The sequence below is a fragment of the Xiphias gladius genome, chromosome 8 (assembly GCF_016859285.1).
Source record: "Xiphias gladius isolate SHS-SW01 ecotype Sanya breed wild chromosome 8, ASM1685928v1, whole genome shotgun sequence".
Taxonomy (NCBI): Eukaryota; Metazoa; Chordata; class Actinopteri; order Istiophoriformes; family Xiphiidae; genus Xiphias; species Xiphias gladius.
In genome coordinates this window covers 4,865,005-4,878,834 of record NC_053407.1, presented here as the reverse complement: position 1 = coordinate 4,878,834, position 13,830 = coordinate 4,865,005, and the positions used below count along the sequence as shown (strand labels likewise).

At 37.7% G+C, this 13,830-nt stretch overlaps 1 protein-coding gene across 9 annotated transcripts in view; it reads right to left on the bottom strand.

Annotated features, from left to right (window-relative positions):
- ppfibp2b (PPFIA binding protein 2b) overlaps positions 1–13,830 on the bottom strand; it is a 106,347-nt gene that overhangs the window by 25,875 nt on the left and 66,642 nt on the right. For 8 of the 9 annotated variants that reach the window (XM_040131876.1, XM_040131868.1, XM_040131867.1 and 5 more), the window contains 3 exons: positions 12,924–13,073; positions 1,364–1,591; positions 373–465 (listed from right to left, as the gene is read on the bottom strand). In XM_040131876.1, the coding sequence (XP_039987810.1) occupies positions 373–465; positions 1,364–1,591; positions 12,924–13,073 (471 nt within the window). The remainder of the gene's footprint in view (positions 1–372; positions 466–1,363; positions 1,592–12,923; positions 13,074–13,830) is intronic. The other variant, XM_040131872.1, reaches the window with a different exon arrangement.

The following is a 13,830-nucleotide window of genomic DNA, read 5'->3' as shown; positions in this document are numbered from 1 at the left end:
TTTAATTGTACAGTAGTTACATCATCCTGATGTGTTCTTTTTATAGTTAGTATACATATGTTATAGTAATGACTGTAACACTGCTGGTTATAATATATTTACAGCACAGTTACAGTACACCAGTTTGTATGTGTGGGACCACATAAACCCTGCAACTATATTTATTTACTTGTTTCTTCTCCAGCTATGTACATTGCACATTACCATTACTGTCACTTTTCTATCGAGACACTGATACAAAGTGAAAATCTATTGCTTTATCTACAGTTGTCACTAGTAAAATACCCAACACATGACCTATATGTTACCAATCCAGATTGGGTAATTATACAGATGTTTGGGTTATGTGTTACATGTTGGTTTAACAAGTACCTTGGTTGCTCTTAGTTTTTTCTCATATTGGCTCTTCTCTCCTTCCAGCTCCTCCACTTTGCTTTTCAGTTGCTTTACTTCTTGTAACAAATCCTGTAGAAAAACAAAAACACAACACCTTTTATTTCACATCTGTTTTTCAAGGCCAAATTCTTTAATATTTCTGAACTGTACACATGCCAACATTAAAATGGGAGGATATCCAAACATCAGGATCACATTCAGTGCAGTTATAAGGGTCTCCAGGGCTGAGTCCAGTTGTTAATATAGGAAACATGATCCTCCTGAAAGAGATACCACAGCGTGCAGTTATCAACAGCCAGGAAAAGGATGAACCCAGAACAGGACTGAAAGCCATCAAGGCTGCACATCTGCCAGCTGCAATTTATTACATATTATTATGAAAACCGTTACATGACCAATTCACCTGGTCAGTGTAGGAGTAAACTTTGTTAGTAGAGTGATGAACCACTGTCATGCAAGCAAACTACATCAAATCAAATAAAAACTCTATTTCTGATCCAAAACCCAAGTTGAAAGGATTTATAAAGAGGGATGGAAACATGTTTTTCCAAATGCTTCAAATAGACAAGGAGTTAGGCAGAGAAAGGGGCAAGTTTCAGAGTTACTATGTCCTTAGAATCTACCTGCAAACCATTATAGTAGGCTGAACTACTTTCGTAGGGTAATTTTTCCACTAAATTGTCATGATTTCAGCTTCAACAACCTCAATAACTCCTCAAATGTATGGAAGTATTTGGAAAACCAATCAATAGTCTCCATATCTGCAAGAACCACAGTACAGTGACTCCAGCATCCAACAATACACACACAGACAGTCTGTGGACACTTCATGAGAGGTTGTTAGTTTGATCTGTGAAAATTTCCAAATACTGGGTGGTGTGTGGACTGGTTAAAAAGGGAAAATAGAAGAAGAGAAAAAATGATGGGGAAGGAAGGGAAGATGAGCTCATCCATCAAGTCTCCCTACGTGTACAGTCTGTCCTCCACTGTGCATCCAGGTGTCAGAGCCAGTAAGGCTAAGGTCTGAGCCAGCTAACTCGAGCTGAGGACTGTGGCCCTGGGCTTGGCTGCCTCTGGGCTCCCTCTGCTGGGCTTCCCTCTCCTCCAGGGCCCGTTTCTCCTGGATGCGAGTGCTGATCTCTGCCTGAAACCTGCACATCTGCTCCTGGAGCTCACTGATGAGATTTACCACACGCTGGGAGGGATGAAGCAATAGAGGATGGTGGACAAATGAAGGGCAGTGGAGGAGTTGAAATGGAATAGATAAAAATCGTTGTGAGGACAGGAGAGGAGAGGAGAGGAGAGGAGAGGAGAGGAGAGAGGAGAGAGGAGAGGAAAATCAGACATTAACTTCTTTGTTAATCCCAGTCAGTATTTTGGAATGCCTGTTTCCATATCTTGATGACTGCTGGCGGTAAAAGCTAAAACACCCAAAACACCTCTGAACGTATAACATAAATATTAATTGCAAAAATGAGTGCAGAAGAAGGAACTGGTTGGAAGAGAAAAGGAGAAGAGATTGGTTAGATCTTAAAAAAGTTTTTGACTAAAGGGAGAAAACCATACCATAAGAAGCACAAATGACATATAACTCATAACACACCACTGAGGAGCCCAAAAGTGACTTCCTTAAATATAAACATATACTTTTTACTGTGACAGGTAAGCAGCCTCAGTGCAAATGCAGGGAAGTTATTGTACCTCAACATTTAACATTGATGAAATAGTGAAAGAAACAGATATGTGTTCTTTGGACTAACTGCACTCTAAAGGAGCGGATAGAGCCCAAACTCACAACTTGTCTAAGAGGGATTCACGATGAATGAAAACAGTAAAATAAACAAAACAATGAACGGGGCTTTCTGCAGCCAGTGTCTGTACTCAGCTAAAGATCATTTGTTAGGGAAGAACCTCCACTTTGTAACATCACTGCAAAACTGAGAGTGGACCACTGTGTGGAGGGTTTTTATTTTTTTTTGTATTTTTTAAACCAGGACCTCCAGTAGTTGAATCAAGTAGCTCATGAAAAATAATTACAGATACCCAATATTAAAGGACTGAGATCAGAACAGAGCCAAAATAACTTGATTGGGACATGCCTATTAATTTCTGAGGACATGCACAACCAACGCTTCAATGTAACACATGATACATTGGGGTGTTTTAAGTACACATCATGTGCATGCAATTGTGTACTTAAAAAACAAATATTTTATTATTTTTATTGGATTCTCTGTAGATGAAGTTTGAGCTTTAACAGATGATGCTCTTTTCTTTGTTCCATCACCCATAGTGGCAGCTGGCCACAGACTCCTTAAATCTGGCAAATAGATCTATTGTTGTGTTTTTTTAATCAATAAAATTGTTTTTGTTAGAAAGCAATTTTTCTCTCCCAACATGCACTCACTGATGTGATCCTTCTTTCAATGGACCATTACAGGGTGTCAAACCTCAATGTAATAGCCCCACCCAGTGCGGCAGGCTTATTATAATTACTTGAACTCCAGCCAAGTCTGATCCCAGTAGAATCAGGGACATGACCCAGAATTTAAACCAACAGAGCAAGACATGTAGAGAAGAGAAGACAGAGGTACTGCAGATAGACAAAGAGACACAACAAGAGACATTCAGGTAAACAACACATAAAACTTTTGTTTTTTGGTCTTTACACCAATGAAGGGATAATCTTTTGGCCTGAGAGAATGTCACATCTCTTGTGCCTGTGAAATCTTCTCACAGCTAGTTACAAAAACTGAAAAATGAAGGGTCATCAAATTCAAAACCTTGCTCCTGAAAAGGTGTTGTTTTAGTAATTCAAGTTCCAAGTAAATGAAATGAACTTATACAGCACTTTTCTACTCCAACAGACAAAGTGCTTTACAATTTGCCTTTCATTCAGCCATTCACACACTGATGTCAACAGAGCTGCCATAGAAGGTGCTGCCCTGCCCACCAGGAGCAACTAGGGATTCAATGTTTTGCCCAAGGACACTTGAACATGTGTATAGGAAGAGCCAGGGATTTAACCGCCAACCATGTGATGAGAGGATTTGCTCTACCTCCTGAGCCACAGCTGCCCCCAATTCAAGGTGTTCATCAGACATCAGTGAGTCTGTGTGTGTAGTGTTCCTGTGGTTCTGTGAGGTGAAAGTGTTTGGCCCTCAGGAATGCTCAGAATGGATGCCTGCCATTCCTCCTTCTAGCCCACCAGAGCCTTGCAGCTGTTACTTACCACACACACAAACACACACACACACACACACACACACACACACACACACACACACACACACACACACACACACACACACACACACACACACACACACACACACACACACACACACACACACACACACACTTTGCTGACAAAAATTTTGACCAATGTCAGTTTTCATTGTAACTAAAGCCAAACAACACTGTTGTGCATTGGATATGTAGGATTTGGGTACTACATCAATTAAGCATCAACCTGTAAATGTTAAGATCTTGTTCCTCCTTTAGAAATCAAATTTTTAAATCAGCCAGCTTGTGTTGAACAGTGCGGTTAAACCTCTGTTCAAGTCTTCTCCTGCTCTAGTTAGTGTCCTTTAGTATTGTTATATTTAATGGAGTTTTAATTTTTATGCTAAGAGGGCCTCAATGGGGAAACTTTTTTTAGCTACTGGATAACTACCTTGTTTTTCTTCCCTTTTTAATGGGTCCTTACGAGGAAGATCATGTCAGTCAGAGTGGCAGCAGTCCTTCTGTTTTATCATCCGAACTCTAACCTACCAATATGTACTAAAATTCACATTAATAACTAATAATAATTTTCCAGTCATTTTATATATGTCAGTAACTGATAGGAAAATATTTGTTTCTAATGAATTTACATAATAACTGCATAATTTAACGAGTGTCTTAGCACAACAGCGCAGCAGTTAGTCAAGGCAAGGTAAGTTTATTTGCATAGGACCTTTCAACAACAAGTCAATAACATGATACAGTTTTCCTGCTTTATTTAGCATTATGGGCCACACTGTCTATCCTCACTCAAACTGAAAAATAATGAATCCCAGTTAAACTGTTTGTTTGTGTACATTAAAACACAGTATAGGTGATGATGGAGATCAGGAGAGGGCTGAACAGAGGTTTAACCAGATGACACTATTTTTCCCATTGCTCAACACACTTTGGCTGTCAACAGTTTATTGATTTCTGAACTAAGTAGAGCATGAATAGATTTAGCATTTTTTGCCCATTATTTCAGTTTGGTCTAAGATCTTTACGAAAATGGCATGAAAGCACATAGTGCTAAATGTCATTTCAAGATATAGCTTAGTGTGGATGTAGCTAAAAGGCTGGCAAACTTGCAAACAGGCTTACTGGCGCTCGCTGACAATCAATCAAGCAGTATCTTAGAGTGTTACAGACACCATAAAATATTTTTCAGTTTTCCCGATTTCAGCAGAAAGGTCTCCTAAATCGTTGATGAAAATTGACACTGAAAATAACTTTACTTTCAACTTTTTGGGAGTGCAACTGCAAATGCTAACCACATCAGAGTTCTGTGGTCACTTCCCAGAGTTCTGACAGTTTATCGGACCAATAGAAGAGCAGCAGAGAGAAGCTCCACCCCTGGAACATTTGTCCAATTACCAAAATGACCAAAGAGAAGCACAAAGACAAAACTGGGAAGTGCAAAGAAAAAATGAGAAGCACAAAGGAAAATTGAGAAGTGGAAAGGAAAATTGAGAAGCAGAAAGGAAAAACTATGACTCATAAACCAAAAATAAGAAATATAAACCAAAAGACAAGTAAAACAAGCTGTGATTTTAGGTGCAAATCTCATTTCTTTGCATTTCACATTGTAGCTCTTGGTTGCAGGATACAACCAATTACAACCAATTGCAAACCGTTTGCAATTCCATATTTCTTTTCGTTTTTATGAACGGACAAATTTAACCCTGTAACCTTTTCCTTTAGCACCACCATTAAGCCAAAATTTTAATGAATATTAAAATATTATTGTCATTTGATGACTTTTGCATTGTGTTTTGCTTTAATAGGCAAATGTTAGCATGCTTACATGCTAAACTAAGATGATGAACAAAGTAAAAATTATACCAGCTTAGAGTCAGCATGTTAGTATTATCATTGTGAGAAAGTTAGGATGCAATGTTAGAATGTTAGCATTTAGCTAAAAGTCTCACAAAGCTGCCAGTATGACTGTAGACTTATTGTTAAAGAATAATTGTTACAAATTTGGCCTGTCTTCTTAATTTTGGCCATCCATCTTCTATTGTTAATAACATTTTACTCACCAAGTAAATTAATGAGATTCCGGAACTTTGCAACATTGATAAAAAGAGGATAGATGGGGCAAGAAACGGGAGTATTCATCTGATACGAAGTTTTTAACAAACCTCCAGGTTAATCAAACTTGTTTGGAGGAGAAAACTAAGGTAAATGGTAGAATTATTAATTGAACTGTCTATTGTAAACATCCATCACAGCTTACGGACCGACTTGCTGGTTTAACTTTGACCAACCGTATTTACCATACTTACTTATGTCTTGGACACACACGTTTCCTATAGATGGGTTTCTGAGCAATGTCATCAGTGAGATGCACATGCAGTCATGGCGTAGAAAACAGCCAAAAATGAAAGAGAGCTTATGAGAAGATCAACATGAAAAGTTGTTTTTGTGTCTAAAACTGCTAAAATTCCAAAAATAATGACTTTAAAATATTGATTCCTGAAAGAAGTAAAACTTCTTGTTAGCTCAGAGAGCAGAATTAGCTGTTTGCTCCAGTGATCTGGTCAGAGATCTGTTTTAGACTGAAATTGCAAACACTTTGTTTTAGGCAGTTTTATGAATATTGCTTAGGCTCTGTGTTTCACATGTATTCAGAGTTTAAGTTTGGGAATGGATGACAGCTGATATAGGAGCAGAATGATGGCTTTGTATGGAAAATGTATCATGCTGCTTATAAATTTCCAGAAAATTATAAACAGGTGTATGGAGTCTCTTTTCATGATCCTGTGTGGTTGTTCAGTAATACTAATTAAATTGTAAAATGTATTGACACAGTTTGCTGGGAGTGAAGCTCTGCCTGTTTACACTGCAGCCATCTCTAATATGAGTTTTTGCTTTAATGTAGCACATCTAGCATGTATCCAGTGTCTTGTATATTTTGAGGAAAGATACATGCTAATATTACAAATATAATAATCAGAGTAGCCAGTGCTCTTAACTTGTGCAGCAGGCAAACAGCATGACATTAGTTTTTTTATGCTAATGTTGTGCTTTTAAGTTGTACTGTCAGTTGATCTTTTTGAACACACACAGGTTATTTCTCTCTACCTGTGGAGCTAACTTTGTGTATAGCTTAGTCTAGCATTATCACTGCTACTAGGTGCCATTTCTCACTGGAATATGTATCATGTTAGCTTCCTGGATGTTTCAAGTTTTTATAAAACAGTTTAGATAATCTGGCTAAACTGATGGCCTTTTTACAACTTGTTTTATTGTCTGACACCTTGTTTGTTGGACTTTGTTGTCCATGTTACCAGATCTAAGCATTACTTTTGTAAAAACATAACAGAAAGAAATGACAGCCAAAACCACGAAAATGAGCCACAGAATTTCATTAATGACCTCTTTGAAGCACCAAAGATGTAACTGAAATTGAGAAACTGTATAATCTTACTCATTACCAGTTACTTTATTTTCAAAATGGTACTTACTGTGACTGATTTGAAATCAATTGCTAAGATCACTTTCTTCTTTGTTATTGGTTTGACGTGAGCTTTGCACAATAAAAAATTATAACCAGGAGATTTGGATCACACATTGGTTTTCCACAGAGGCAGACATTGCTGACAGTTTCATCCTGAAGGCTAATGTAGTGTGAATGTCCTGCGTGTTCACTTTATGTGTGCGCCTTGCAGGACTTGCACTTCGTTTTGTATCTTTCAACCAGTCTTTCACTGTCTCTTATCTTCTACCTTTGCCCCCCCTAGTCCTTTTCTCTCCGCCTTCTCTCTTCTCTCTCTGGTCAAGTCCTCTCCTGACCGTCTCTCCCTATCTGTCTACTTCCACTGATGCTTATCATACTCCATCATGTGTGTGTGCAGAACATGGGCCTCTCCATGTCGAAAATGCTGTATCATGCTTGTTCAATGAAAGAATGGCCCTGGGTGCTGGATGCCTTGTGATAAATGACAAACACACACACACACACACACACACACACACACACACACACACACACACACACACACACACACACACACACACACACAGGCAAACCACAAGAGAAGCTTTGGTATGTTGTGTGATGCCAGTAGGGAGCAGCTGGGTGTCACAGTGAAGTCCCCACAAAGAAACTAGTGATGACAAGCAGCAACTGCTTAACTACAATTGGGTGACGTGTATGAAATCAGTCAATGCACTATTAAAAGAGACTCTGATATTTAGTTTTAAAAGTATAATACTATAACAGGTGGGACTATGCTATTGCTCTTACACTGAATTTAATGCATTTTTGTAGAAAAAAAAAGGGGAGAAAAATAATTTGTTACTCTTTAAAGCAGATGACAAAACAATAAGCTCAATTCATTTGCCTCAATACTCACCAAACTTTGTGTTTTTATGCCTGGGCAGACAGAGTGATGAGGGTAGCCTGGTAAAGTACATCTAAAAAAACATTATTCTTCAAAAGCCATTGTAGTGCTGAGGCTCAATATCCGAAGTTGGACTTAATTTCACTTTACCCATAAATTTTGTTTTCTCAATAATATTAAATATCCAAGATTAAATAGGAAACAGTCACCATTATATGGTGGCCCCTTAGGACAACCTACATTAAAACTGGTAACTGGTTTTAATGTTGTGGTTGATTGGTGTAGAAGAGTGAGAGAACAAAAATTAAGGGAGACACACTCCAAATCCACAAATGCAACAAATACAAAAGCACCTGCAAGAGTGAAATCACGAACATTAATAGAAACATGCTCCAAATGCAACAAGAATTCCTCCACTAGATGTGCAGGGGGAGTGATAGGCTTAATGTTACAGAGACGTTTGTGTGTCCTTCCGGATTCATGCACCTTACCTAATGCAACCCTTTATTAAGTTTTGATATTTTTTCAGGTGAAAAAGTAACCATTTACAGTAGATTTTTAATATATGGTCAGTTTATCAAAATAATGCTTTGTCCTAAGGGGCCACCTTACCATGCCTGCCTGGAATTTTCTTCCAACATTTTCAGAAATTTGAGTACCCGCCTGTTGGGTGAGAACAGGCATTTATGTCCCGAGATGACCAGCCGGTCAATGTGCACTGTTGTTCCGGGGAGAATATTCTTATCTCAACAAGTTCTTTGGTAATTTACTGCTGGCTCTGTTGTCTGTAGCATTTTGAATTATGTTATAATTCGTTTTGGAAGATGCCATTTAGTCTCACAGTTGAAATATAATATTTGTTGCTGCCAGTTTGTCTGAAGGTAAAGCTGAATACATAATACATATATGTTTGGTTGGACACTCTAGCAACAGTGGTCCTTTGGTGGACTTTGTGGTTCTTATATGTACAGATATACCACCATATTTAAATAAATATAAATATATAAATGAAACTGAACAGAGGCAATGCAATTAGAAATAAAGTTCAGAAATAAAGCTCTCTGTAATGTTGTTGCTAATCCAAATCAAGCCCACCACCCCCCACGCATCCCAGAGCACTTCTGATATAGCAGTTCTTGTTGCATGTGTTTTACTTATCTGTTTGTGTTTTGGTATGTGATGCATTTCTTTTTCACACTGAGCCTTGCCCACTTAAAACAAGTCTGAAAATCAAAGAGATGTCTGTGAAGAATTTTAGTCATCCAGATCATGGTTATCTAAGAAAAGTTGAAAAAAGGGCAACTAGACTTGGCTGTAGATCTTGGAAATGTTTCACCTCTCATCCAAGAGGCTTCATTTCTCACTGACTGGTGGGGAGTCCCAGGTATTTATCCTCGGTAGGGTCATTATCAAGGCTGTTTTAACGACAGTCGTTAGAGTCGATGGCCAGTCATTGGAGTTTTTGAGGCCAAGTGTGAATACCTGGGACTCCCCACCGTCAGTCAGAACTGAAGAAGCCTCTTGGATAAGAGGTGAAATATCTTCAAGATCTACAGCCGAGTATCTACAACCAGGTCCAGTTGTCCTCGATTCAACTTTTCTTGGATAAGATCATAGAGAATACAAAAATCAGAAATCTTTTATGCAAAATAATCAGAACTGTTCAAACCTTGGCAGAAAATACTGTGTTCATGTAGCAACCCACTGCTCATAGCAAAAAAAATTTTAATGAGAAAAAAGGTTTTGAGGGCCTTTAAAGTAAAAGACATCCTTCTATTTTAAGAAACATAAGACTTTACTCAACACTCTAGATGACTAGATGACTTTTTAAAATTGATTTTTTTTTTATAGTGTTCACTTTAGTTTAGTGTCAACTGTCTGTGTGACATGTCTGCAGGGTGTTGTTAAAATTGTTTGGATAGACTGTTTGATGTGTTCTGGCTTCTTTCAGAACCTCCACACAGAAGCTTGTACCTCATCCAGATGCATTTCATTATTACCTCTGAAAGTGAAGTTGGATGGGGGGCATTTTTTTACTACTGCAACAGATCTGGCTGAGATATGTTGTTGGGACAACCCTTCATTGATTGATTAGACTTTGAATGTTACTGTATGATTTTCGCTTAGTGTTGGCAATGGGTTGTAGGAAAGTCCTAAATATGGGACTTCTTGATTGGTTTAGTTTGAAAACTAAACCTTAAAGACAACAACTGCAACAACTTCAGATTGCAGTTTTGGAAGTTGGGAGACTTACTTTTGTCAACAATAGAGTTTCTAGTGAAAGCTGAAGCTGTTTTCTGGATGGGCCAAAGAATCAAACGGTTTGAACTTGGTTAAACATTGAATTAAGTGAGAGTTTTAAGATGTATTTTGGATTTTCCTACGTCTTCCATTTTCCCCTCCTTTAATGGATGGGGTAAAGGATGTGTTGGTTGATTCATTCAACACTTTGGCCCAGATCAACTTAGCTCAACTAATGGCCATTTTGGTATGGATATTTATGCATAGTCAGCATTTTAGTCATAGTGTATTCACCTGTACTAATAGGAAACTTTTTAAGTTAAAACTACTCAGAATGTATTAATTGTTATCAAGTAATTAATTTTTGTTAGGATTGTTCAATATGAGCTTTCCAACATAGTCCATGCATAGTGTGACTTGGCTGTCCCATTTATGACCAGCTGACAACCTTGAAGTTCATAGCAGATCTGTGAACAGACCCGGTTTTCATCAAACACACATTCCACCAATAACAGTCCTCTTTAGTAGTGGGATCATCTGCCACCAGCCAACAGGTGACATCGCACAAACAAGATTTAAGGGGAGTTTATTACATTTATTTCAATTTATCAAGTCTTATTAAAGTCACTAATCTGTGATTTCTCATATAAATATATGTACATTTTTGCATCCTATTGACATTAGATTGAGTATTTTTTTTCTGGTAGCTCCTCCCTGGTAGAAATATCCTTTACCCCACTAGAGGAGAGTATTGCTGCGGCTGAAGATGCTGGTGTGGAATAATCAGAAGATGCTGGTGTGAGAAATTACTTGGTGGAACATACAAATAAATGAGCACCAAATGGACCACATACAAAAATCCAAAAGGAAAAGCAACAATCATGGCAGCATGACAGTAAAGCTTCAGTAAAAAAGTAGGTGACAAAGTTAAAAAATAGATCTTGCAGACACATGTAAGATCTACTTTTACATGTAAACCAGGAAATTCTAGATATATTTGTGTACCAAACAACCACCACAATCTGTGTCCTCTTCCCAAAAACCCTAATAAGGACAGATCTATGTCTGTCAAACCATTCATTTTGGTTTACTGTGACAACAGCAACCAGATGTGTATATTACTATTCCTTTATTGTTAGACATTGAAAACTTTGAAAATGGACAAACAACTGACATACATCCTTACACTGCATGTCTAAGAGCAACAAGAGCAGCCACATATGCCCCTAAATAATCCCTAATGGAATGTTTTTCTCTAGCTCGTTGACAGTTGAGACAAGAAAAATATGTCATTTAATGTATGGAATGGTATAAGGCTTGTCCTATTATACGTTATTTGAACAACAATGGAAAAAACATCTGCATCATCTTTTAAGTTGTGCATTTGGGGGGTTCATTTACCTAAGGTGCCACATGGGGTCTCAGTGGAGATTAAATCACTAGACCTAACAGAACAAAGACTAAAGCATGTTTGAATGTTTGACTCTTTTTTCGTGAAAGGTAGAAAAATTGTAGTGGAGGATAAACACTCTATACCCTGTGAGGCTGTACTTCAGTTTTTCAGACTGCTTTATACTGGCAATTAAGTAACGGTGTGACCTGTAGTCTAAAGTAGTGTTGGTTAAGTCTGACCTAGAACTGGTAAATGACAGATGCCTTCAGACAACTCAGTTGCCGAAGATCCTAAGAAGAAGACTACAGTGTATAGGCATGCTAGTGGCTCTTTAAGGCTGCAATGATGTTTACCAGGCATAATGTTGACCATGTTCACATTCTTGGTCAACACGTTTGGCACTAAATACAAAGTACAGCTGGCTAATGCGAATTAGTTTTGCAGGTATTTGATCATAAACCACTGGGCAAAATAAAAATTTGACCTGATGAAGAGAATAGATAGAAGTTACAGTAAGTGATCACCCAAGTCATTTCATTTCATACTGAGTAGTTCATGAATGTCTGAACCAGGTTTCATGTTAATCTATCCAATAGCTTAGACATTTCAGTCTGGACCAAAGTGGTGGACCAACGAAAAGACCAGTATCACCACTCCTAAGGCTATGAATCTAGCGTAGCTAAAAATCTTTTTATGTTAGTGACATATATAGTATCATGATATTGTGTACTTTCTTGAAATTGAATTGAGAAACTGTTTATACATAAAAATACTCATAAGAATGTCTGTTCTTGGTTAATCTACTCAATTTAATATCTGATAAATCATGGTACTTAATCAGATTGATATGAAAATCTTGTAAATCCAATATTGTAATAAATCACTCCCATTTATTAATCTGCAACATTGTCAGCAATGGCCTACTAAAAAGTAGAGATATTAAAGGAAGAGCTACATTAAACGGCTTATAATAAACAATATACAAAAATATAATAAAGACAAATGTCTGTCATTTCATGTTAGACACAGTTATATTGCCTAACCCTATGCAGCATCAAACTGATTTTTGTTATATGATAGTCAGGTATTTTAAGGTAACCAGAAGAAAATTTCGAAACATATTGTATATTTGGTTGTATTGAGTGTTGTGCAGATTTATCCTACTTTTACTGAACACTACATTGATGGTATATATGCATATATTCAGGCAAATATATCTGAGTTCAGCAGCACTAGCTGAGTGAAACACAAAAACACACAGTTTTGTTGCCTTTCCATACCTCAGCTTTGTTCTGCTTTGTGTCCATAGGATCTTGTGGGTGTGTGTTGGTGTGTTTCTCCTCCATGCTAACCAGCTTTAGTTTGAGGTAGGACACCTCGTCCATCAGATCCAGCTTTTGAGTCTCCAGACAGGTCCTGCTTATCAGCTCCTGGGGAAAACTCATATACACACTGTGAGTTAGATGCATGGAGAAAAACACTTTAACAGCTTTTGAAAATCCACACCTATAGGAAACGTCAAAGAAACACAAACATTTATAGGAGATCAGTGCATTGAGAGGTCAGCATGCTACTCCACTCAGTACAATGTTCTTCCCACACTGACTGAGGAGGCCAGGCTGGGGGCCAAGACCCCACAAAGCTATATATATATACACTCAAACACAGGGAAGCTAAGGACTTTATTAATATAAAGTATCTCTGTGCTTCTTTTTCATGGGAGAGGGAACAAGAAAAATGTGTCTAAAAGAGAGAGAGAGAGGATATGTTGGGTGTCGGCCCTGCATATCCACTCTTTCTCTCTCATGAAAAAGTAAAGTCACACAAAACATACAACTCTTTTTATTCTTTTTTTTAATCTTGTATGTACTACTGAGGGGAAGCACTAAATTTCATTGTACAGCTGACAAAGATAAATAAAGGCATTCTATTATATTCTATTCCATGCTATTCTATTCTTTGCCAACTTTCAGTGTGTCTGTTGCTTTCGTTTCCTCATCTAAATTAATTCTAATCCCACTTCCTCTTTGATAAAATCAGAGTTAAGCTACCCTGTATTGCTGTTTAAGCCTCTAACATCCAACCTCTTGCCCTATTTTTGTTGAGATAAAATATTTCAGAGGCAGATGGAAAAAAAAATAAGAAAAACATAAACCTAGAGTATTTATTTCTGTCTTGAACACAGCA